This window comes from Arvicanthis niloticus, chromosome 10 (assembly GCF_011762505.2).
Source record: "Arvicanthis niloticus isolate mArvNil1 chromosome 10, mArvNil1.pat.X, whole genome shotgun sequence".
Classification (NCBI taxonomy): Eukaryota; Metazoa; Chordata; class Mammalia; order Rodentia; family Muridae; genus Arvicanthis; species Arvicanthis niloticus.
Window position 1 is genome coordinate 17440001 of NC_047667.1, and position 25065 is coordinate 17465065.

At 35.6% G+C, this 25065-nt stretch overlaps 1 protein-coding gene across 7 annotated transcripts in view; it reads left to right on the plus strand.

Moving 5' to 3' along the window:
- The first annotated feature begins 3759 nt into the window (after positions 1 to 3759).
- R3hdm1 (R3H domain containing 1) overlaps positions 3760 to 25065 on the plus strand; it is an 83538-nt gene continuing 62232 nt past the window's right edge. For 5 of the 7 annotated variants that reach the window (XM_034512939.2, XM_034512940.2, XM_034512944.2 and 2 more), the window contains exons 1-6: positions 3760 to 3909; positions 5168 to 5378; positions 13811 to 13852; positions 14367 to 14456; positions 19761 to 19875; positions 20851 to 20929. In XM_034512939.2, coding sequence (XP_034368830.1) covers positions 5208 to 5378; positions 13811 to 13852; positions 14367 to 14456; positions 19761 to 19875; positions 20851 to 20929 — 497 coding nt within the window. In that variant the 5' untranslated portion in view covers positions 3760 to 3909; positions 5168 to 5207. The remainder of the gene's footprint in view (positions 3910 to 5167; positions 5379 to 13810; positions 13853 to 14366; positions 14457 to 19760; positions 19876 to 20850; positions 20930 to 25065) is intronic. The other 2 variants (XM_034512942.2, XM_034512946.2) reach the window with 1 other exon arrangement.

Here is a 25065-nt window from a genome sequence, read left to right on the forward strand (position 1 = left end):
ACATACTAAATATTAACAGAGGAGCTCTTTCCCAGAACTTTCTAAGGACAGACTAATTTAAACACAATTGTGGGCTATGATTATATTTGGGAAAGCACAAAAGCAAGACAGAAGAACATATCCAGATTCAGGGTACACTGACCAAACTGGATTCTATAGCTATGTTCTGACATCCAACAAGAGTAAACACGTCTTATAAATTGAATGTAAATGTTTGTCACAGGAAGCACGAAATTATGCTCAAGAACAATCCAAGAAACAAATTCTTGTACATGTACACTTGTCCATTCACTTAACTCCCCCCCCCATCCTCCCCCACCTCCTTATTTTCCAAAAAAGAAAACTCTTCAACCATAGCTTGGAGCAGTCATCTCCTCACTTTATACATTTGGTGCCAAAACCTCCAGGTGGGGCACCTTCCAAGAGGCCCAGCCTCCTAAGTAAAACGAGCTGCTGATTTGTCTCTCCTAATGAGATTTCTCTGGGGCACAACCAAGAAACCAGATTAGCTGCTCTGTGTGGGAAAAGTTTAGACTGCTAAGACTGTTTCTCTGGAAAGCAGAGAGAAGTAACAGGGTGAAATATCTTCAGCATTATAAGGGAACGGATACCTGGGAGAAAGGGAGCCTGTTATGTTAGCTGGGATGAGAGGCTTTGAAGTTTTTTAACATGTACTTATGGCAGAAACTGAGGGAGACTGTAGATTGGCATGACCTGACAAATATGTTAGGCCTCTCAGGATTTTTTTTTTTTTTTTTGGTAAGGCTTTTGCAGTTTATTGAATCATAGTGATAAGAAATATTCTGTTGAGGTAAGGCAACTGTATGGAATTAAAAAATAACCAATTTTAATTTCAAGACACTCAATGTCCTTTGTAAATATGAAACAAAAGAGAAGGCTCATTTTATATCATTTTAATAAGACAAAGGGTAGTAAGGTCATATAGTATTTCATTTACATTGAGAACCTAACAAAACTAGAGGCAGATTATAAATCATTTTGCTCCTTTTTTGTGAGGTTTTTTTCTTTTAATGTAGAGCTAAAATATATATTACAATGGCAGAAAATAATAAAAGACTAACAAGGAAAGTAGCAGATTGCTCAAACCAAAATGGTTGCTTCATTTGTTGGTGTTTCATGTATGTGTTTTGCCTCCGTGTATGTGTATGCACCATGTACTTGTCTGGTGCTCACAGAAGTAAGAAGAGGATTTTGGAACCCTATGGAACTTAAATTCCAGCAGTCTGTGAGCTATCATGTGGGTATTGGGAACTGAACCCTAGTTCTCTGCAAGGGCAATAAGTGCTTTTAACTCCTGAACCATCTCTTTATTCCTCTACTATGAATTTCAGTGTTCACTTAGAAACTTCACAGGCCCTTAGAAACCTATTTTCAGGTCAGCAACCTCTCTAATTCCTGATGCACATAATTCACAGGTTCTAGTGCTTATTTTCTGGAATGTGCTGGAAATGAGGGTGTCTTTTTTAAAATGGCCTATCTGGTCCCAGGTTCTTGGCCATCTGAGCAGGCTCAGGCATGAGTTCCTTCTTGTAGAGTGGACTTTAAATCCAATTAGAGAGTAGTGTTTATTCCCATACTTGTGCCACTATTACACCACCATATCATGCAAGCCTGTCACCACTCTATATTACAGGGTTTGTAGCTGGGTTGGGGATTTTGGCCCCAGAGTAACTTATAGTACCATGAATACTAGTCAGTGGGGGTGAAGACTCTAGTTAGGTTCTGGCTCAGCTTCTCCATGTTCAGTGAAGTATGTAAGTATCATCTTCAGCAATAGGGCTTTACCATTGATTTGCGGAGAACAACCAATAGCCTTTGCAAAGTAGCCTGAAATGTTTGGGGATTTTTATGTAGGGCCCTTTTTGACCAGCAACTTAATTAGCTGTGACCTATTTCTGGCAATGGAAGTTTCACTTGGTAGCAAAAGATGTCTAGTTGGAGCATTGTCTCCCTTGTTATGTTGGTGGCTCCTTAGATTTCTTTCATATATGTATATATTTCAAGAAGCTTCTACAGTAGTAGGTTTTGGTACAACCCTTCAGATGGCCTTATTGTTAATTGTCCCTCCCCATATTCTTTTCCTAACCCCCTTTTCCCTCCCCCTTTCCATTTAATTCTCTTGTTCTAGTCTTCTCTGTCTTCTATATATTCTATTTCCCCTTCCTTGGGAGGGCCTCCTCTCCCACCTAGACCTAACCTCTGTGGTTGTGTGGATTGTAGCCCGCCTTTTGAAGGCTTAAAAGCTAACATCTACATATAAAGATCAAATATATTTTTTCTTTTTGTGTCCAAATTATTTCACACAGATTGATTTTTTTCAGCTACATTCATTTGCCTGCAAATTTCATGATTTTGTTGTTTTTAACAGCTGAGTTATATTCCATTGTGTAAATACACCACATTTTCTTTATCCATGTGTTTGCTGATGGTTGTCTAGGCTGTTCTGAATGAAAAGAGCACCAGTGACCGTGATGAGCCAGTGTCTCTGTAGTAGAGGATGTAGAGTCCTTTGGGTATATTCCAGAGGTGGTATAGATGGATCTTAGGTAGCTCTGTTCCCAGTTTCTTGAGTAACTGCTGCATGACTTCCATAGTGGCTGTACAGGTTTCATTCCTACTAGCAGCAGATGAGCACTGCACTTACCTACATTCTTGCCTACAGGAGCTGTCATTTGGTTTATTGATCTTGGCCATTCTGGCTGATGTAAGATGAAATTTTAGGGTAATTTTGATTTGTACGAATGTTTCTGTTTTAAAGAAGAAATTTTCTATTAGGCATATGAGCAGCTATATTACCATTGGATTTCATTGTGCACAGTTGTTTTACCTAAAAATTTATTATTATATTTATCAATAGTACAACTCTCTAAGGAAATTGGAAAAAAACCATGTGATCCTTACGGTGTTCTCTACTTCCCTATAACTTTCACTTGCATCAAGCAAAATAAAACTGACTTTAAAAATACAGATTGAGAGGGCTGGTGTCATATCTCTGGTACTAAAGGCACTAAGTCTAGCAACCTGAGTTCAAACCCCTGGAACCCTCATGGAGAAAAGAGAGACTTAACTGTTGCAAGTTATTCTCTGATCTTCACGTGTGTGGACTATGGGACACGTTAGCACCACCACTACAGTAAATAATTTTTTAAAAATGTCTTTAATATAATATGGTGAGAATTTGGGCATTGATTTTTCATGGATGTCACTAAATTATTCCACCCTTTACATACATTTTTTTCTAGTAGACACAATGCATTTCTTTGGACATGTTAAGTGGATTATTACAGCCTTTGTTCTTTTAAAACTCCAGGATATACAATTGCTATTCAGAATTACAGTTTTAAATTCATAGGTGTAGCTCTAAGAGAAATCCTAGTTCTTAGAGGTTGAATGATTAATAAAGTAGAGCTGCCACCATATCTGATGCTCTAACCATATTGATAGCTGTTCCTTCCTCTTCTTTTTCCTCTCTGCCTTTTAGGCTCAGGTGACTCCTTTTGGTTTATGTAACTAATGCATCTCAGAATTAGTATTCTGACTCTTGCTTATTAGGACAAGAAAGTAATAAAACCATCAATAATAACTTTAAGTTTCTAAATTATTATGGAGTAATTTTTCTGTCCTGATTTTTGTTTGTTTGTTTGTTTGTGTTAATGTTTCTTGTTTGTTTTCATTTTAGGCCACTGAAAGGTATGATATATTTGATCCAAGACAGTCCATTTCAGTCCAGGAATCTCCATTGGTGACAAGGACATGGGACTCCTCCCGCCAGATTACTGTTGGTTCAATACAATTGACATCCTGGCTGACAACTGTGAAAAGGAACCTTGGGTTATTTTATTTTATTTTTGTGGAACACCACAATCTCAGATCCATAGGGCACATCAGGTAATGTTCTTTTATTTTTTTGGGTAGCCTGTTTTCTTTACAGTTCATCCATAAGAAAGTGAAGGAGCCTAAATATCTTCATTAGCCAGTTTGCCTCTCTTTGCTTTGCAACCATAACTGTTTTTAGAATGAGCCAATGAACTTCTGGTTTGTGATTAAATTACACAAGGCATTCTGCTTGCTTGCTTGCTTGCTTCCTTCCTTCCTTGCTTCCTTCCTTGCATGCATGTGTACCCCAAGTATTGCCAAACTTCTTTTACTCTAAGTCTCTTGTGGGTCATCTCCTTTTTACAGGTGCCGGACTGTAACCCTGCCTAAATAAAATGTGGTTTTGTTTTTATTTTTAAATTCAGATTAGTCTGATTTTACAGACTATCTTTCAGCCTCCAGATGTCTTTCTGTTTAACTGTAAAGCTATTATGAAAAAAAAAGCTTTTAATTTTTCAGCTTATTTAGAACAGATAAATTTCATCATGACTTGATATGGAAAGTATCAAAAGTACAGGAAAGTTGGAAGAATTTTATTCAAATACCAAGCATCCCACTGTCCATGTTTGTTTCCCTCTAGCTTTAGCTTAGTCTCTGATACATTCCTGTTCCTGATACTTGGGATGACATTTCTATTGTTTTCTTATATTTATTAGTTACATGAATTATACTAATGTTTGTGTTTGATCTCTTAGGAAAATCATTTTCTAGAGTATGTGATTAAACATGTTTGGCATTGAATCAGTTGAGTCAGGAGACTTTAATGTTTTATTTGCATGATAAAATAGAATTGTTAACACAGACTCACAAAAATGTTTTATATAGAATGTTTTGGGTTTTTTTTTTAATTAAATCAAAGCAATTTTTAAAGCTTGGAATTTTAGGAATCTAGATGTAAACTGTGGCAGGAAAATAAATATATTTATTGTATGACGGTAGTGAATGCTCTGAGTACAGGAGGGATAATGTTCATTTTATTCCTTTAGAGAAAAATACTTAAATGTCATCTAAGTATATTTATTTACTAAATCTAAGTATGTTCATTATTTAGCCATCACTTCTCATCTTGATCTAGCTCATGTCTTTTCACTGTATTGTGATATTTTAAGAAACATGTACCAAAAGTATGAGAGATCTTAGAGACAGGAATTTTGCTTATATGCATTCTGCATTATTCTTGAAAGATAGAAGTCACTTAGTTAATACTATGCAGCAACTGAATGTGAAGATTGTTTAAAACTAAATTAAGATTACTTTTCTTTTTGTCAAGGCTTCAAGTTCCCTGTAGAATTCTAAAATAACCTTTGCTAATGAGGATGTCTGATATTGTTATTATAAAAGATGAAACTGAAACAATGAAGGATTTGGAGGCAGAAATGAGAGATACAACCAGAGTCGAAAATCTTATCAAATCAGAAAACTATGGGAAGATTTCAGCAGAGAAGAATGAACATTGTATTGACAATAATATTGATTTACAGGTAAACAGGTTTTTTCCATGGCTATAAATACCTACTATTAATTGTATGAGTGTGCTTCTTTTCATATGGAACTCACTTCTCACAATTCTTTTGTGTTTGTTTTTGTTTCTTGAAACAGGGTTTCCCTGTGTAGCCCTGGCTATCTTAGAACTCTCTCTCTGTAGACCAGGCTGGCCTTGATCTCAGGGAACTGCCTCCTTCTGCCTCCTGGGATCAAAGGTGTGCGCCACCGCTGCCTGGCCACTTGTTACAGCTCTAACAGGAAGTTGGCCCTTGGGTACATGTTTACTAGCTCACTGTTTCATTACCAGGACAGCTTGCCGAGTCTTAGCTCTTTGATTTTCATATATATATATATCTCAAATGATGTGGTTCTTTAAATGTGTGTGTAGTCAGTATGTTTTTGTTGGCGTTCTACCTTTTCATTTCACTCAGAGCTCTTAAAAGAGAGAGAAATAAGAGTGTTCAAACATGCAGAAGACCTACTGGCAGAAACAGCCTTCTAGAGATTTATCAGTCTGATAGCCATTTCTAAGTGAAGAAGTTTGTGGGGAGGGGGTAGATGTTACCTAATACTGTTGTTGCCTGTGTATGCATGATATTTTATAACCAGCCATTTAGAAGGCTTTAAATTCTAGGCAAACATACTTAAGTTTGAGAAAATGGCCGGACCCCTGGTTTAGCTAGACCTTGGGTATACATTTACACGATTTCTCCAGTATGGCATTTTCAATGTAGCTAGGTGAATTATGTGGCTGCTTAGGCATCCTGGAGAGAATGTTCCAACAGATAAGTGCACCAAGAAGCTTGGATCCAGGCTGATGTCGGAAAACCTCTTCACTATTTTTGACAGCACATACAGATAATTCCTGTCTAGAGGAAGATCATTTGGATCCTACCTGTCATATAGGAAAGAGTTTGTTAATCTGAAATCTATGACTGAAACGTATCCTAATTTTATCCTAATTTTGTCTTTAACATTAATGCCTTACTATGTTAGCTTTTCCTGCTGTGACTAACACCTAAAAACAACTTACATGAACAAACAGTAATTGAGGCTCAATTTCAGAGGTTTCAGTTCATGTTGGCTGGCTACAGTGACTTGAGGCCTGTAGCAAAGCAGAAATAGAGAGGAAAAAACCACAGCGTAAGAAAGCTTTTTCACCTCATATCAACAGAAAGAAGTTAACATAAAGCAGCCTTGACTAAGATAATAACCTCCAGATGCACACCCCGTTGCAACCCACTTCCTCCAGCTAGATTCCACCTTCCACAGTTCATTACTTTTGGATAGATTATTTGAGTTTTATGTTCATTAGTAGACTGTGAAATTGGTTAGGGCAGAACCGTTATAATCATAGACACTCTTAGAGGTGTTCCTTACAATATCCTGGGGATCTCACATCATTAAAGTTGAAAACTAAGATCAACCATCAGAAACTGGGGAGACTGCTTAAGTTAAGTGTTTACTGTACAAACATGAGGACCTGGTTTCATGTCTCTAGCACCATTATAAAAGCCAATGTGGGCCCTGTGTCTGTATCCAGGTGCTTAGGCAGTGCAGAAGTAGGGAAGAAAACTCTTCGAGCTTGTGGACTAGCTAGTTTAGTCAGTTCTGTGGGAGACTAACTAAAAAAGGAAGGTGTAAAGCATAGAGCAAGACACCTGACATTCATTGTTGACAAACAGTTGTGTATACATGCAGTACACTCACTCATACACAGAGAGGCACTCATCATACTTATGAATAGAGAATCCTTCTTTGAGAAAATACTGTTACTTTAAAAAAATGTTGTAAATTTTTGTTTGTTTGTTTTTGTTTTTGTTTTTGTTTTTGTTTTTGTTTTGAGACAGGGTTTCTCTGTGTAGCCCTGGCTATCCGGGAACTCACTCTGTAGACCAGGCTGGCCTCGAACTCAGAAATCCTCTGCCTCCTAAGTGCTGGGATTAAAGGCGTGTGCCACTACTGCCCAGCAAAAATTGTCTTAATTTTGTATATGTGTCCATGATATATGTGGAATAAGCACTTGTGTAGTTCAGAGGACAATGTTTTTAGTCTTCGTTCTCTTCTTCCTTTTTTATGTAGGCTCTGGGCATCAAACTTAGGTGGTCAGACTTTCAAAACACCCTTTTTTCACCAAGGAACTTGGCCAGCTCTTTTCTGTTATTCTTAAAAATACCCAAAGGACTTAAAATATCCATCTGTGGTTGCCTGTGCCTGTCAAGCCAGCATCTGGAAGGCTGATGTAGGAAGATACTAAGTAAGATAGGAAGATAGTAAATTCTAGGTCAGCCTGGGCTGCATACAGGATATTGTTTCAATAAAAAATGAAAAAACCATAAACATACCAAAGACCTTGAAGGCTAATTGTCAAAGGTTACTGTTTCACTTTTTTTCCTTTATTGACAAGTAAAGAAAGTTCCTTTAAGGGGTATCTCATTTCTCTTTCTCTCTTCATTCACTCACATAAGAGTTGTACTTTCCTATAAACATGTCTGACATGAAGTTAGACAATGATGCTAATTTCTACCACTTTAAAAACCATTTAAGTTTCTGAACTGATTTAAAGTATCTCCCAATGATTAAGTATATTCAAAGGGTATATTTTTTTTATTTCTATCTTTCTCTCTTTTCCTTTTCCACTCTTCCTCCCTTCCCTTCTGCACATTTGATTTTTTTTTTTTTTTTTTTAAGATAGCATCTCATGTAGCCTAAGCAAGGCTTGAATCCACTGTGGCCCTGGCTCCCCTTCAATTCCTGACTCTTCTTCCTCTGCCTTCAAGTGCTTGGGCCACAGATTTGTGCCACCATGCCTAGCTGAAATAGTAATTTTCTAAGAAATTAGGAAACATAACATTTCCCCTCATCATTTTTAATTAAACCTTATAAAACGAGAAAATTGCCTTCTCTAGTCAGTATGCTCATTAGCAGTGCTTGCATTAAAGAAAGTGTGCAGAGAACCTTTTGTATTTGTGATTAAAATAATAAGGATTCAGGCTGGAAAAATGGAAATTGCTGCTTTTTTTTTTTTTTTTTTTTTTTTTTTTAAGAGAACTGAGCTTTCCTTCTCGGTACCCACATAGTGACTCACAACCATCTATATAACTCTAGTCCTGGGACATTTGACACCCTTTCTAGCCTCTATCTATACCAGATATTCACATGGTACATAGACATACATACATACAGGCAAAACATACATAACTTTTTTACTGAAAAAAATGACTTCAGTGCAATTATTAAATGCAGTTCTTCTCTAATGTACATTCTTATGGTCAACAAGTGATTAACTCAGACTACTGTATCTTAAGATGATCACTGTGAAATCAGCCTAAGTAATCTATGTAGTGAGACCTGTCTTTAAAAAAGGGTTAATAGTGTGCAGTTATCTTTTAAGTTAATCTGAAGTTACTAGCTTTAACTTACTACTAAACATTCATTTTTCTTTTGTACTTGTAAGATCCAGCCTGAAAATTTTATATATACACAATGTATGTACACTACATTTTAGAAAAAACAAGCATTGTCTCCCTGATCCTATTCCCACTGTTTATCAATAATAGAATGGCTATATCCACATTTTGTTAGTTACTTTTATGGGGTAAAATAAAGCTAGTTTTTATTAACACATAGTATTATGGATTACTTTAAGGGAAAAGCTCCCTAGAGGCCTGAATAAATCAACCATCAGTGCAGACTGTCTTAAGCAGATTAGCTCAAAACAGCCCTGACCTCTTGGTTTGAGTTTTTAAGGGCAATTAAGACATACACAAAATAACAGCTCTGGACATCTGCAGCCAGCGAGCATTGTTTACAAGAGCAGAGAGATTAATGGTTAAATGGCCCAGCAGTTAGTTAGCCTTTAGCTCAGGGTCACATTATATAAGAGTTTAAGGCCTAGTGCAGAGACTAGTTTACCTTAGGAATTTAGAGCTTGTTCAAACACCAGTTTTAGCACTTAAAGTATTCTTGAAATGCTTTCATGAGATGATATAACTATAATTCAGTAGACTACTATAGTAGACCTTTGTTTTCAGGGTGTGTAAATTTTGTCTGATGTGTATGATTTCTTCTACATGTATCAGTTAAAGCAGGTAGAAATAAGGTAGACACCTTATTTCTCTGAGTTACTTCAAAGGGGATTAAGAGAACAGGTAGGAGACAACAATCTCACAAGTCTGTCAAGAGCAACTCAGGAAGCCAGCCTAGGTCAGAAGTCTGAAGCAGGAGGATATAGAATTCCAGGTCAGCCTAGGTTATATTTGAAGTTTAAGACTAACATAGCCTACCTAGTATGACCCTTTATCAGTGAAAAACAAAAGCAAAACACCTCATGGCACATTTTTATCAACAATGAGAGTGCTATCGTAGACAACAGAGTTCTTAAATGATGAAACAAATACAAAATATGATATTTGTCAGGTCCAAAATATATGGGCTATCTGTGGTGCCTATTGGCATACCAAAGCACATGCTAGCCTTCAGCTCGGTCACCAGTGCCCATGAAGAGTCCATCCTGGCTCTTCTCACCTCACCCCCACCCTGAACTTCTTCAGCTGTGGGCCTCGCTCCCCCAGCTGTCACTCCCTTAACAACCCTACTACTTCAGCTCCTAGTCAGTTCTTTTGTCTTGCTCTCTCGGTCACACTGCCCTCACTCTTTGTCAGCCGCAGGTTTGTCTTAGATCTACACAAACAGCCTTTGCCTCACACGTTTCTTGAGATAGTTATGTCCTCAGTTTATACACTTTACTGTTGTCAGTTACTTAATAAGCCCACCCAGCTTCTCAGATGTCTCCCTTTATTATCATCCAAGATAAAGTTAGTAATAATAAGACTTGTTTCTTAACAGTTTTCCAGAATTTCTATTTCAACATAACTTTTGTCTTTTAAGCCTATTTGTATTCTTCACTTTTATTGAATTTTATGAACACTAAACAAGTTAAACATTTTAAAACTTAGAATTTGTTTTGTAAAATACACTTCATTTCTTAAAATTATTCCTAGAATTTGATTTCAGTTGACTTTGGGTTATATCCAGATATGGCGTTAGCATTTATAAGCATGGAGATGAAGAAATGCTTTTTACATTGGATGATTTTTATATAGTCACCATTTAATGGAGAACTTTTTTGCCTTCATTTAATATTTACAATAATAAACTATGAGGCTGTGACTTTCCCTGGGAACTTTGCTTGAGGGTCAGAAACAGACTTTTGGATTTTAACATCCTATTCTATGGCCAGAAGATTAAGAAGTAACATTAAATTGGTGTTTGTGTTTCAATTGTTGATTTATTGACTTTCTTTTTTTTTTTTTCAGTTCTTTTGACTTAAGAAAATATTGTTTTATTTCATTTTAATAGAAATATGCAGCGTGGCATTGTTTTCACTCACAATTATGTTACCTTTAACTCAGTACTGAATTCATTCTATTCTTTTACATAATTACTTTTTTTAAAGATTTATTTATTTTATTTATATGTGTACACTGTAGCTGCCTTCACATACCCAGATCTCATTACAGATAATAGTGAGCCACCATGTGGTTGCTGGGAATTGAACTCAGGACCTCTGGAAGAACGTCAGTGCTATTAATCACTGAGCCATCTCTCCAGCCCCCACAGAATTATTTTTAATCCTTACTATTATACAGAATTGCAGTGCAAATTAATTATTTGCAAAGTGTCAGAAAGTTTCAACTATTATAGTTTATTTTGTTAATTGAATGGAAAGAAAAAGAAATAAAAAGGACATGACTGATTCTAGGTATGTGAAGGTGAAATTTTATTATAGCTATATGGGAGAGCAGGCTGGAAGAGGTTTGGGTAAGGAGCAAGGTGTGCCAGGGAGCAGGGCCCTATAACAGGTAAGGACTGAGGGATTCTTGGAGAAACTCTAGCCACCAAGTCCACTTTGATGTCTTTTGTCCCAGGCTTTAAATCTAATAGTAGTAATTACTGATTATAAATAAAAATGATTTTCCTGGTGAAATAAGTTGGATTTCCTCTAAATTGAGTAATATTGGATCGGCAGTTATGCTAACACACAATATACCTACCCATGAAGATTACTCTGATTGTCTCAGTTGTTTTTCTTTTTTTTTCAAACTCTAGTAGCTGGTGCCTTTCCCAGTGTGTTATCAGTTAAAAACTGAGAATCCATTTAGAATGTTCTATTTGTTGACCTAGTTTCTGTTTGTTCTTGGGTATAAACAGGATAAACTATATCAATTGAGGTTTGTCCTTCACCTTTCTAAACTAATTTACTTACTGCTTTGCATTACTAGTAAGGAGCATAAAAGGGTTGCTACATTTTTACTGTCAGCATAAGGTTCTAATAAAGATAAAAAGTGTTCTCCAAATACATAAAGACCACTTAAAAATGATTATAAATCAAACTGGAAGAATTCTGACTTAGAGCTAAGTCTGGCTTCCAAACTGATAACAGAAAACAAAATTGTATGTATATAAATGAAGGACATCTACTTTTATAAGCAGAAATCATTTTCTCTGCTCTGTTGTGTGTGTAGGTGTATATGGCAGTTTGATTGTATATATTATATAGTGTGTATCTGAAAGGAAAAGACTTAATTTTATGTCATTCTGACACTTTATTCATATATTGGTATATTCGTTTTCTCTTGGTGCAGAACAGATCAACACAAACTCAGATAGTTAAAAGAAAATAACTTTATTAGGAACTTACAGTAGTCTTTCTGCTTAAGCTTTGTTAGCCCTGCTGATCCTTTTCAGAAGAGTTGGGAAAGAACAGGCGTCAAGGTGCATTCTTGTTTCAGCAGACCTCATTTCCAAAGTTGATATAAGGTCCATGTTTCCAGGGTGGCCTATCTTCAAGGCAAAAAATGATTTTTGAATCCTTTGAATTCCTCTGACTTTCCCATTTTGTCTCAACCGAAGAAAACTCAGCTTTTAAGAGGCTCATTTGATAGGTGAGACTCACCTCGGTTTTAAATCTATGTCTTAGGATCAACTGACTTGGAGTTTAGCTACTTCTGTAAATTATTTTCATAGAAGAGCCCAGCTTTGTGTTCAGTTAAGTAGCAAAAGGATGGAGACTCATTCTTGGGGACTATTTTTGGAATTCCATCTCCTTCCATATCTATATGTAATCTGTCATGTAAGTGTATGTAAGTGGAAGGTTACTGGACTAAGATCTTGAGGCTGTTAGGTTCAGTTTGAGTAATTTGTAACTGATTCTGGACTCTGAAATCCTTTTATACCAGAAAGAAACTGTCTTCTGTATTCCGATTCTTAGATGTGACTTACAGAAAGTGAAATGCCCACTTGGTCAAGGTAAAGAGAAGAGCAAATTGAAATTAATCCACCAACATGAACAGAGTCAGAGTCTTACTCCCCTATGTAAATGTCTTCAAACCATTTTTGCCTTTATAAGCAATTGAGGTGGAGGGTAATCTGACTTTCTCTGTCTTTTAGGTTTTATTTTTCATTCAATGATCTAGAGTCAAAATCATAAGAGTATCGTGTTTTAATCAGTGAAGGAAGGCATTAAGACCTAAAATAGAGGTTTGATCATTTTCGTATTCCTGCTGGTGTTTCTATTGGCTTTGCACGGAAGTCTGGGATGTTAGGATACATAATCTCTCTCTCCCTTTCCTTAAAATGGGAAGCTTTGTAGCCTGAGAGTTACCAATTTTGACTATGTATTGTGTTTGTTGTTGAATTGGCTCTTACTGCTAATGAGAATAGATGTCTGCCCCTGCCTTATGAGGAGCTTGATTTGAAATGAAAGAGGGGAAAGAGTTTAAAATCTGAGTTACAGGCACTAGAGGCTGAAGCTCAGAAAACAGCTAGTTGCTTTTGTAGGTTAGCTGATGATGTGGCCAGTGATCACAGTTGTGCTAAACACCTTTATTAGATGTCTGCCTCCTCTCTATCATTCTGCTTCATCATCTTACAGGAAACATAGTGAGTAGCATTCTTTACTAAAACTGGTGGTGTGTCTAGCAAATGAAAGATGAAAGTAGTATAGTCTCTGACTCTGTACTAATCAAATATTTTCTGTAAAGAAATTTTTCTGACTTCAGCTAATTGAAATTGCTGAGTAGTTTGGTATGTCCAGTTTTCTCACCCCCCCCCCCCCAACATTGGCAAAAAGCGTTGTTATAAAATATTGAAGAAACATACTTTATTTTGCTATGAAAAAGTCACCTTCAAAGTTCCATATTGCATTTATTTGATACAGAAATTTGCTGATTTAAAGAAAAATGCCAATCCACAGAAGGACTTAGTAACTTTTCCAACTGTGCTTCTGGAAGGAATCAGTACTTTTCCTCTGAACCATCTTAGCTTTCCTTGTTTAGCACACTCTGTGGTTTAGGTGTATAAATTAAGAAGCAAATTTTCTGATTGAATGTGAAATTTAATACAATCTTTCTTATTGTGTATTCAGCGGCCCCCGCAGTCATTTGGACAGACAGGAAAAAGGTCTAAGGTATAGTAACTATTTGGTGTGCTGGCATGCCAAGGCCTTCCTTCATGCTTGGTGAATTCTTGTTTTCATACAGCACTACATTCAGTTTAGTTTTTTTCATCTTTTGTTTGGGGGCAGAAAGCTTCTTTTGTTTTATTTGGGATTTTTTGTTTTTGTTTTTTTCTCTTTTTTTGTCTTGCGTAGTCGCTTTTGTGCATTGCTTTTAATTATCCTTGGTGGGTTTTTGTTATTGTTTTCATTTTTTAACTATAAAGAAAAATCGCTTTCTCACCATTTGTTAAATTTGAAATTGGAATTATTTCCATTCTTGCTATTGCTATGATTTTTAAAACTTCAATTGTTTATTTTCAATTTTAAGGGGGTTTAGTGGTATTTAATGATATATCTAACTTACACATTTCATCTACTTTTTTATGTGTGGCGAAAACTAAAAAGAAATTTAGACACCCCCGGGGGCTTTTGAATACGCCCTAATTTATGAAATGTAGCGTTAATTTTAAATACTTCTCTTTAGTCAAGCTCAAAGTTAAAGCTAGTTCGGAGCCTTGCAGTATGTGAAGAATCTCCACCACCCCCTGCAGCAGAGATATCACAGGAGACCCAGGTAAAAACAACAACAAAGCCAAACAAAAATTATTTGAAGACATGGTGGAACTGGAGCTATTTTCTGATATGGTTCAATGAAAGTTGAGTGTATATGTATTCTTTTATTTCCAATAAATGAAACTGATTTGGTAATTCCAGATGAATTAGGAAAACTTTTTACTTTGTTCTGAAGCTTACAATAGAGATTCTTCATTTGGAAAAACTTTTGAGATTATATTATTACCTAGGAACATGACTTTAAGAAAGTTGTAAGTTATTATTCAAAAGTATTTGATATTAAAATACTTTGGGTGGCTATAATTAAGATAGAATTCCCCCTCTTAATTGTGAGGTTTGGAAATTTGTTGTGTTCTTGTTGATTCTCTGGAACCTACCCCAACTTCTGCTTAATAGTTAGCCTGAACACACTCTAGAGCCAGTGTCCCTTCTGCATGAGTCTTTAGTAGTTGTCTAATACTTCTGTTTGTTCTTACAGAGCATAAGATAGTAAGGGTCAAGCAAACCAGAATTTGAATCCTATATTCTTTTTGATGCTTTGATTTTGCTCTCTGTTAATCTTGACTGCAGATGGTCTTTGTCTGGTACAGTGAACAGTGTTTTCAGCTCTGCTGATGATCCCATGGTAACTGGGGCCGTTAGTAAGTGGCTTCTGCTTTATAAGAAGGGTTTGGGCAACTTAAGGTTTCTAAAGAAATGAGACAACTAGTGCTTATTTAAGAAACCATGACAAATTATTTTAAGAAGAAAATGTCCTGACTTGTACATCTATTGTACTTGTACATCTATTTAAAATTTGCAACTGTCAGAGGAATGGTAGGATATACCTTTAATTCCAGCACCATGGAAACAGAGTCAAGTGGATCTCCTTGAGTAGGCCATCCTAGTCTACTTAGCACGTTTCAGACCATCCAGGGCTAAACAGTGAGCCCTGTCTCAAAAACACTTTTGTCTCTTTAAAAAAATATATTTGAAGCAAAGTTTTGTACATTTGTTGATTCACACAAACCTTTTCTGTTTTCCCATGGCTTAAGTGATACCTTTCAAGAGATACTATAGATAATAGTTAGTTATAACATGCTTATAATGTCTCCCACTTTTACAAATCACTGCAACTTTATTTGTAAGATACAAGATGGGGGATTTTAAAATAGATTGCAGGTAATGATAACCTTTAAAATGATAGTTCAGGTGTTCAGAATTTATTTGTGATCCCTCTTGAACCAGTGTAAAGTGTGTGTGTGTGTGTGTGTGTGTGTGTGTGTGTGTGTGTATTTAATTAAATGTATTTGGCAGTACTATTTTTCTAGCAGTCAGAAATACTCTCAAATTGTATAATGAGTATTATTGCCTCTAAAATACTTTAAAGCCTAAAACTCTGGGTACTTTGTTTTACAGAATATAGTTGATTTGTAATTAAGCATTACATAGCTAGTTTTTAGTAAGGCTATTGAGGTATGGCATATTCTGAAAGGGGAAAAAAAAACAATAAAATTGTTTTTTGAAATACTAATTTTTAAAAGTTTACTTATGGACTGGAGAGATGGCTCAGAAGTTAAGAGGACTAGCTGCTTTTCCCGAGAAAGGATCCAGATTGGATTCCTAGCGTCCATATGATAGTAATTACAGCCATTCCTAACTCCAGTTTCAAGGGATCTGATACCTTTTCTGGTCCTCACAACATCAAACCTGCATGTGGTGTAGAGATTCACATGCAGGCAAGACACTCATAGACAAAAAAAATAAATGAAAAAAAATGTTAAGGAATTTTTTTGTTTGTTTTTATTGTTGTTTTTCAAGACAGGGTTTTTCTATGTAGTCTTGGTTGTCTTGGAACTCATTCTGTAGACCAGGCTAGCCTCATGCTCCAAGATCCACTTACCTCTGCCTCCTGAGTGCTACGGTTTAAGGTGTATGCCACCACTGCCTGGTTTGGAAATTCCTTTTATAAGTCATCATCAAGAATATGGTGGTTCATGGAATGTGTTTTGAAAGTTCATTTCTTCATTCTCTTAATAAAATGCTGTACTGTCTTAGCCTCACCATTTATGCTCCAGTGAGGTTGAAGAAATGGCCATTCAAGAGTGTATTGACACAGAGAAGTGTGTATCTTCTGAGACAAACTGTCATGATTCTTGTAATTCTGTTTATTTTACCTTATATGAAATATGTTGGGGGCAGTGGGAGACACCTTATGACATACTACACACATGCGCGCACACACACCCTACATAGTGGGAAGTCTTCTGAAAAATACTAAGAGATATGTCAGGTCTCTCTCTCTCTCTCTCTCTCTCTCTCTCTCTCTCTCTCTCTTTCTCTTTCTCTCTCTCTTTCTCTGTGTGTGTGTATGTTGATCACAGATTATATATTTATATTTTAAAAGGAGTCATACCAGTTAAGATGTTATGTCAAAATTCAGTTACCCTACTTACTGTGTTGTTTTCAGTTTCTCTTAAACATTATCATTTTAGTTTGGATAATAATCTCTTTTTGCCTCTCTAAATAAAAGATGCTTTTTTCTTTAAAGGAGAATCCTCTTTTTCATACCTGGAATAGACTAAAATACACTTGAAAGGCAACTGTAAAATAAATGTTCTGCTATCTATTCTAGTCCTTGATGCTAGATACAGTTTGCAACAATTTTCCACTCAGTATGTTAATTTTTGGTGAATTAATATGGTGTAAAACTCATTATAAAAAAGATTAAGAAGCAATTTTAAGAGAGATGTTACTCGTGTGAGGTAAGAGTTTGTAATTGGGAAATGACCTTAATCACAAATATTATAATTTTCATAGTAAAGAGTAAAAAATTGTGCTTCCTGTGTAGATGTTCCAGTTATTTATAGAGGGGTTTACATTGTAACCACAGCATTCAGAATGAGGCTTTTTAATTCAAGTACTGGAAACAAGGTCAGCAGATGACAAGACACCAGCCACTAGCCTTCTCTCCTAGCATTTTAAAATACATTTCATCTTAATTACATAATTTAATATCTATAAATTAATACCTGTGACTCCAAGGAAAGAATTTAGAAGTTAAGTCTGCTAGTCATTGAAAGTACCTTTTAATCAAGGTCCAAGAACTCAGTGTGGAGTCTTTCTGCTGCATAGATTTGATCATTGGGCTTTCCACCTGAGTTGTAAGAAGCTGCAAAGAAAGAAAAGTAAAAATTAGTTCTGTTGTCATTTAGAAACATCTCAAAACAATGGGATGAATTAGAAACAGAAACAGCTTAGTAAAGAAATCAAAGTCATAAATATGACATGCTGGTTGGTGAGTACTGCCACTGTGTTTGGTAAGCAACACAGAGAAGACAGAAAGTAGGTGTCCATTGTCCTATTGTCCGAGATTGCCATGGACAGTGTTGAAGGTGTATTCTGAGCATGATTCTATGATTCTGCCACTAAGCAATATCCCCAGCCCCTGGAATTTCAACTCAGATGGAATGGAAGGAAAAAGACTAGCTAATCATCTTACTGTTTTATACACACACACACACACACACACACACACACACACACACACACACACACAATCGAAATCTTGCTAACAGTTGTTGTATGTGTGGTGGGGAGTTGCTTAAGAGAACTTGTGTTGCCAGTAAGTTTGAGAATCCTGTCATTTGTATCATCTGGGTTACTGACCCTTCTACTACTGCTATCCAGAAAAACTAAATAATGAACAAAAGTGTATGATTTAGTCTAAAAATACGTCACACTTTTATCTTTAGCTTGAATTGCCTAAAATTTATTGTATATTTTTTTGTAATTTTGCCTGAATAAACAGCTTGATATGATCTTTGCCTTTCAGGATATATAAAATAATTTTCTATTAATGTATGCTGGTTTTAAAATTGCTTTACTATAAATGATACTATTTTCAACATAAGATTATCCTCCATTTTGGTCTTGGACATTATGGCTAATTTATAGTTATTCTATGTTAGGAAGAAACAGGACCTTATTTGATACCTTTCTAAAGCAGCTGTGTGGTAATTGAAAGAGCCACAGTGATATATAAATCTCAAGTGAGAAAACAGGTGATTTTGAAAACTTTTCTGCTTGTATTTTATTTTTATTGCAAGAGAAAAGAAGGGAATGTGCTTATATGGGATACTCAAGAAACTAAATTTGAGCTAGGGATGTAACTCAGTTGATAGAGTGAGTGCTTGTAGCACGATCAAAATGCTGGGTTCCATCCCTAGTACCACATGGATCAGATGTAGTGTACAAGTACACTTGTAATCCCAGCACTTGGGAGATGGAGGCAAGATGAAATGTTCAGGATCTTTTTCCTCTATGTAGCAAGTTCAAAGCTAGCCTGGGTTACATTAGACTCTATCTCAAAAAGAAACTGAATTTTGTTAACTGTTTTCCTGATACTAACACAATTCTGTTGTCATGACTGATAACATGACTGGTATTGCCACTGGAACATTAGGTGAAGAAGAACTGAGTTCTGAATTCTAGAGTATCAGCAAATGCACTAAAACTGTATAGCAGAAGGGGCTGGAGAGATGGCTCAGCAGTTAAACAGAGCACTGACTGCTCTTCCAGAGGTCCTGATTCAATTCCCAGAAACCACATGGTGGCTCACAACCATCTATAATGGAATCTGATGCCCTCTTCTGGTGTGTCTGAAGACAGCAACAGTGTATTCACATACATGAAATAAAGAAATCTTTAAAAAAAAAAAAAAAAAAAAAAAAAAAAAAAAAAAAAAGAAAACAAAAAAAAAAAACAAAAAAAAAAAAACACCTATAATAGGAAAATTTTGTTTTCCAAAACAGTTTTGAAGATATGCTTTAGTTGATAAATTCAAATGAACATATTAGGTGTAGTTTTGGTTTTGATTTTGTTTTTGAGGCGGCATCTCCTTATGTTCCTAGCGGTACTGGAACTCACTATGTAGACCAGACTGGTCTCATGTTCAGAGATCCACCTGCCTCTGCTTCCTAATTGCTGAGGTATGTGCCATCATGCCTAGCTAAACGTACTGTTTTAAGTTTTTTGTTTTCTTCAAGACATTTTGTTGTTGTTGTTCATTTTAAGCTTGGTTTTAATGATGTAGAACAGGCTGGCCTTGAACTCACAGCACTCATAGATTCGCCTGTCTATCTGCTTGTGAGTGCTGGTAAAGGCCTGTGCTATCACACCTGGCTTAATTTGCTTTCTAATTTAGAACCTTTATTGGATTAAATGAAAATCTATTATCCTTTTAGTCCTTCATACAGTTTTAAATTACTTAGGAAGTACCAATACTTTATATTATCATTGAGTAACTAATTTTTCTTTCCAACAGGAGAAAATTCAGATACAGTTAACACAATCATTTGAAAAAGAGGAAAAGCCCTCAAAAGATGAAACAGATAAAGAAAAGGCCAGTGATAAGTTACCCAGAAAAATGTTATCAAGAGGTTAGTAATTTATTTTTTTAGATAAGAATTTATTTTCATTATCAGTAATTCTTTACACTTTGAACAACACATGTCACATATGTATTGAAAATGATACAGTAGACTGGAGGGATTATATAGTGTTTACTCAATCTTCTGTATCATGGTTACATATATAGAATGTTGAGATTTTCCAACCAAACACTGTAACATAAATCTGAGTTACTAAGGGTAATGGTCATAAAATCTTTTACTGATCTCCTTTATATTCCGTGGCTTGTAGAATATTGGCCCCACTAAGTATATAACTGCTCAACTAATTCTTTATCAATACAGAAAACTGCCACCATCTTAAGAATATTGCTGGAAGCCCTAGAATGTTTGTCTTCATAAAAAGTTTTAAGGATCTTCATTATTGAACATTTGAGTTCAATAAAATACTCTATGTATGGACTGTTATGTTGACCAGTATTGTAAGAATAAAGGGGATACATAGACATTAGTATTTGAGAAATCTTTGAAAGCAAACCTTTGTAACAGAATTTCAAGGATCTTAAATAATTTTAGAAATAAAATTCTTACCTTCCAAATTACTGTTTTATTTAGATACATTCATGTGAATTAGGCTTTTTAAATTTGTTGCAGTTACAAATAATTATTAAACTCTGTTTTTTACCTAAGGTAACATGTTTGAGCATGAGATTGTGATGAGTATACATGACGATCATTAAAGAAATCAGTATAAATTTAGTCTGACATAAAGACATATTTACGATTGTGTATGTACATGCAGTTATAATAGCCCATGTCATGGAAAGTGTATACAAGTTGACAAATAGTGGCTATCTGCCTTCATCATAAATTCCACTTTCCTGCTTTATCATTTTTTTCTTCATGGGACATCTCATTTTACTTAAAACAGACATAATGTACAAAAGGGAAAGGGATTTATGTTCAAACAACTTTATACTGGGTTTCTGTGTTGTTGTTTTTTAGATTCCAGTCAAGAATACACTGATTCAACTGGCATAGATCTACATGAATTTTTAGTAAATACATTAAAAAACAATCCCAGGTAAAAATTAAATTTATAAGGTTTACATTGTTTCTAGAGTACCATAATCTTGCTATATATGTTTTTTGTTATTTGAATACTAGGATAAGACTGCAGCTAGAAGGAATATACCAGTAACTTTTGGTTTTTTAGGACTAAGATAGTCATCTACTAAATACAGATATATTTATCTTTGCATTATACGTGTTTTCATGGTTTGAAAATCATTCCTATTCTTTCAGCATTTTAAGGAATAGAAATTCGTGTGTGTGTGTGTGTGTGCGCGTGTGTGTGTTTGTATACACATACATACTCTGATTTGGGATTAAGAGATAGATTTAATGAATGTCTTTCCATAACACACTACATCTGAGTAAGAACCATATCTACTCACTCAGTATGAGTAAATCTTTTTCTTTCTTGTTTAATGTAGAAACTTCCTATCAAAAGCTTTTTAGCGCTCATTTGAGTTAGTACTTGAATTGTGAAATCCATTTTGCCCACAATAGGTGATTAGTTTTAAGCTTTCTGGTGGGGTCTTTTGAGGGCCTCTAAAAGGTTATCCACAATACACCTCACCATCACTTTCATGGGGTAAAATGTCCCATGGATGAGAACCTCTCTCCAGTTACTAGCTTCCCAATGTGATATGTAGAAGACAGTGGGATAAAGATGAGGCTGTCTCTAGGAAGGAGCTCTTAGGAGATGATGTGAGTCTCATCTTTTGTCTCTCGGGAAATTTTGTTGAGATATGCTCCAGCATGTCTTATTGAAGATTTGCTGTGTCCACGACTTACTTCATGTTCAATTTTGGACTTAGCTCTGAAGGAAATGCACCAAAATTTAAAATGGTCTCTTTGGCACATACTTGAAAGAAAACAAAGGGGGCTATATAAAAAAGATTGGATGGAGGAAAGGGAAGGGAGAGGTAATGTAATTATATTACAGTCTGAAAAAATAAAAAGAATAATTTTTAAAGTATGGTCTCACTGCAGTGATGTGACCCGAAGGATCGTAGGTATGAAGTGAACAAGAAGACAAGCTGCTCTACATGACTCTTTCCTGTTTTAAATTTATTTTTTAGTAGTCACAGTAGAAAGATTGTTAGTTCATTGAACAAAAACTTACGGACATATGTAAATATGAGGAAGACATACAGTATTCACTATCTCTGCTAGAGACACATACTAAATAATTAAAGTATAACAAATATTGTAGAAGAAAGTTGTTCATCCCTGTAACATCCAGAGGGAGGGGCTAGGGAATGCTCAGCTGTTGAAAGCACATACTCTATTCCAGAGGAGTCAAGTTCAGTGCCTGACTCCCACATGAGGCATCTCACAGATGCCTGTAACTACAGGTCTTGGGATTTCCACACCCTCTTATGATTTCCATGGGTATCCACACACACGGCTGGTATATATACACACAATTATATACACATATAAAATAAAAATCTGTGTGTGTGTGTGTGTGTGTGTGTGTGTGTGTGTGTGTGTGTGTGTGTGTGTATCTCCAACCAGGTCATTAGGCTTGACAGAAAGCTCTTTTATCTGCTGAGCTACTTCATTAGGACTATATTTTAGTTTTTATTTTTGGCCATTCTAGAGATTGAACTATGGACCTCATGCATGCTAAGCTGAGCTACAGCCCTAGGCCTTCAGTTTTTTTTGTTTTTTTTGTTTTTTTTTCTTTAGATCATTAAATCATTTCTATTGTATTTCTCGGACTATTGGACTTAATTTAAACTGGTAAATAATGAAGTACCTAGATTTTTCTGATTGCAAGAAATATTTTTTTAGAGGCCTCACTAGCCAGTTACTATACACTTGAAGCAAGAAACCTGAAAAGTATGTATGTTTGATAAAGTTATAACTGATAGAATTTTACACCTTGTTAATTTTACATTTATACCTACATTTGAGTTACATAAAGTATTACGGCAGCTGTATTGTGTAACTAATGGAGAAGGAAGCAAGGCACTGGACTAATTTGGTAAAGGTGGGGTTTTGGGGCATTGGGGGGGGGTGTTTTTGTTAAGTACTCCTAAACATTGCTTGTTTGGAGTGATGCTACACATCAGTGTTTTCACGTGGTGCAGAACTTTGACCAGGGGCATAAAGCACTGAGCGGGAGCCGTCCCAAGGGGGTGCTTTTGTTTTCTGTTTATTGAACTTGCCATATTGTCTCTACAGTGAGTTGTATTACAGTGACTAAAACACTGAAAACCCACAGATTATTGCTCCTTCATTTAACTAAATGGTTTTATGTTATTTTGATGCAAATCCTTGTTTTATGGATTTAATGACTGCATATATTAGTTCATTTTTTAGCTTATATCCAGTATCAAAATATTTAGAACCTTCTTTATAGACTTCAGTTTTTAGGATCTTGAACTACTATAGTGAATAGAAAGCAGACTGAGTAAATTAAGACCTTAGGAAAATTATTGTTCCTTATTTTTCTAGTGCATTCTAGCAGTGCAGACAGTTTAAAATAATGGATAGAGATGATAATGATAGAAATATCATCTGCAATCCATAGGTTATCATTTTAGGGAGGAAAAGCCTGACTTTCATTCAATGGCTTATAGAATTGTTAGATTTCCTTTTTATTTTTTCTTTTTCCTTGAAACAGTAAGATTTTTTTTCCTCCATTTGCAGTACATTCAACCCAAAAACACATTTAAAGTATCTTCAATTAGCTATGTATTTCATATACGGAAAACTGGTTTAAATACACTGTGAACTCTATTAAATAAACTGCTGCTTCATAATTTTTATGTTTTTAATAGGACAGTTTATAAAAATGGAAAAATTACTGAAAATATCATCTCAAAGTAATTTGACACCAAAAGTTCAGATGAAAAAGAGGATCTAGGAGCTGAAAGGATGACTCAGAGCCTAGGAACAAACCTCCTGTAAATCTCATTCCGTGGGGTTTGATGACTTCTGTCCTCCACAGGCACCAGGCACACACATGATGTACAGATATACATGCAGGCAAAACACTCAATAAAGTAAATTTTTTTTTTTTTTTTAAGAAAAACAAGATCTAATAGTTAAGCAAATGAGTCTGTTTCATGAGGTGATTTCTATGAAAGAAAAAAATCTTTTCTTTCTCCAAATTTAATGGAAGAAGGTTATGTAAATACTTTATTTGAAATAGTTTTATTTCCTGTGAAACATAATTTTTATGAACCTATATATTATATGTAATCTATTCATATGATTATAGCTATACAAAAGAAGAGTTTAAGAGAATATTAAAGGATGTTCTGGGCAAACCACGTCAATAGTAACATAGACAAGAGGTACTTAAGGAGCAAGGCTGGACAGAAGTAATCCAGAATGATGAGCATTTTGTGAGTTACTCAGGAAATGAAGCCTACTCATGCTTATCTTGTAGGAATATTACAAAATTTGAATTCTAAGAGCAATGGCAATCCTCTGACAAATTAAACCAACGGAATGCTGTGGTTACCTAGGATTCTTTAAGACTATTACGCGTGCTCCCACATAGAACAGGTTAGACCAGAACAGAAAATGTTGAAATTCTGGTTGCTTAGATCCTGGATTGTGGCAGTGGAACCAAAGAAGGTAGACAAAATTGTCAGCAATACTAAACTCAGAGGAAATACATAGGGGATGGTACAGGATGCGGTTGTGTACACCTGTCATCCCAGAATTCAAGTGGGAAAGGCAGGAAGCCCTTAAATTTGAAGGTAGACTGGATTGATTATGTTGCAAGGCTCTTTAAAAACAAAACAACAAAAAATATATTGGCCTAATGGTGCAGGTCTGTAATACCAGCTACTTAATGGGGAATGAGGCAAAAGAATCACAAGTTCAAGGACTTTCTAGATTACAACTTGAGTTCAAGGCCAACCTAGACAAGTCAATAAGATCTTGTCTTTAAAAGAAGAAAAAAAAAATAAGAAATCACTAGGACAAAATGGAACTGAAGAGAGGGCTCAGTTAGTAAAATGTCTGACAAACATGATCACCTACATTCAGAGCCAGCACTGATGTAAACAGCCAGCCCAGGGGCTGGACAGATGGCGGGCACCGAGTGAAGAGCACTTGGTGCTTCTTCAAAGGAAAAGACATTGGTTCCCAGGACTCACATTGGACAGTTTGTTATCACTAGCCCCAAGG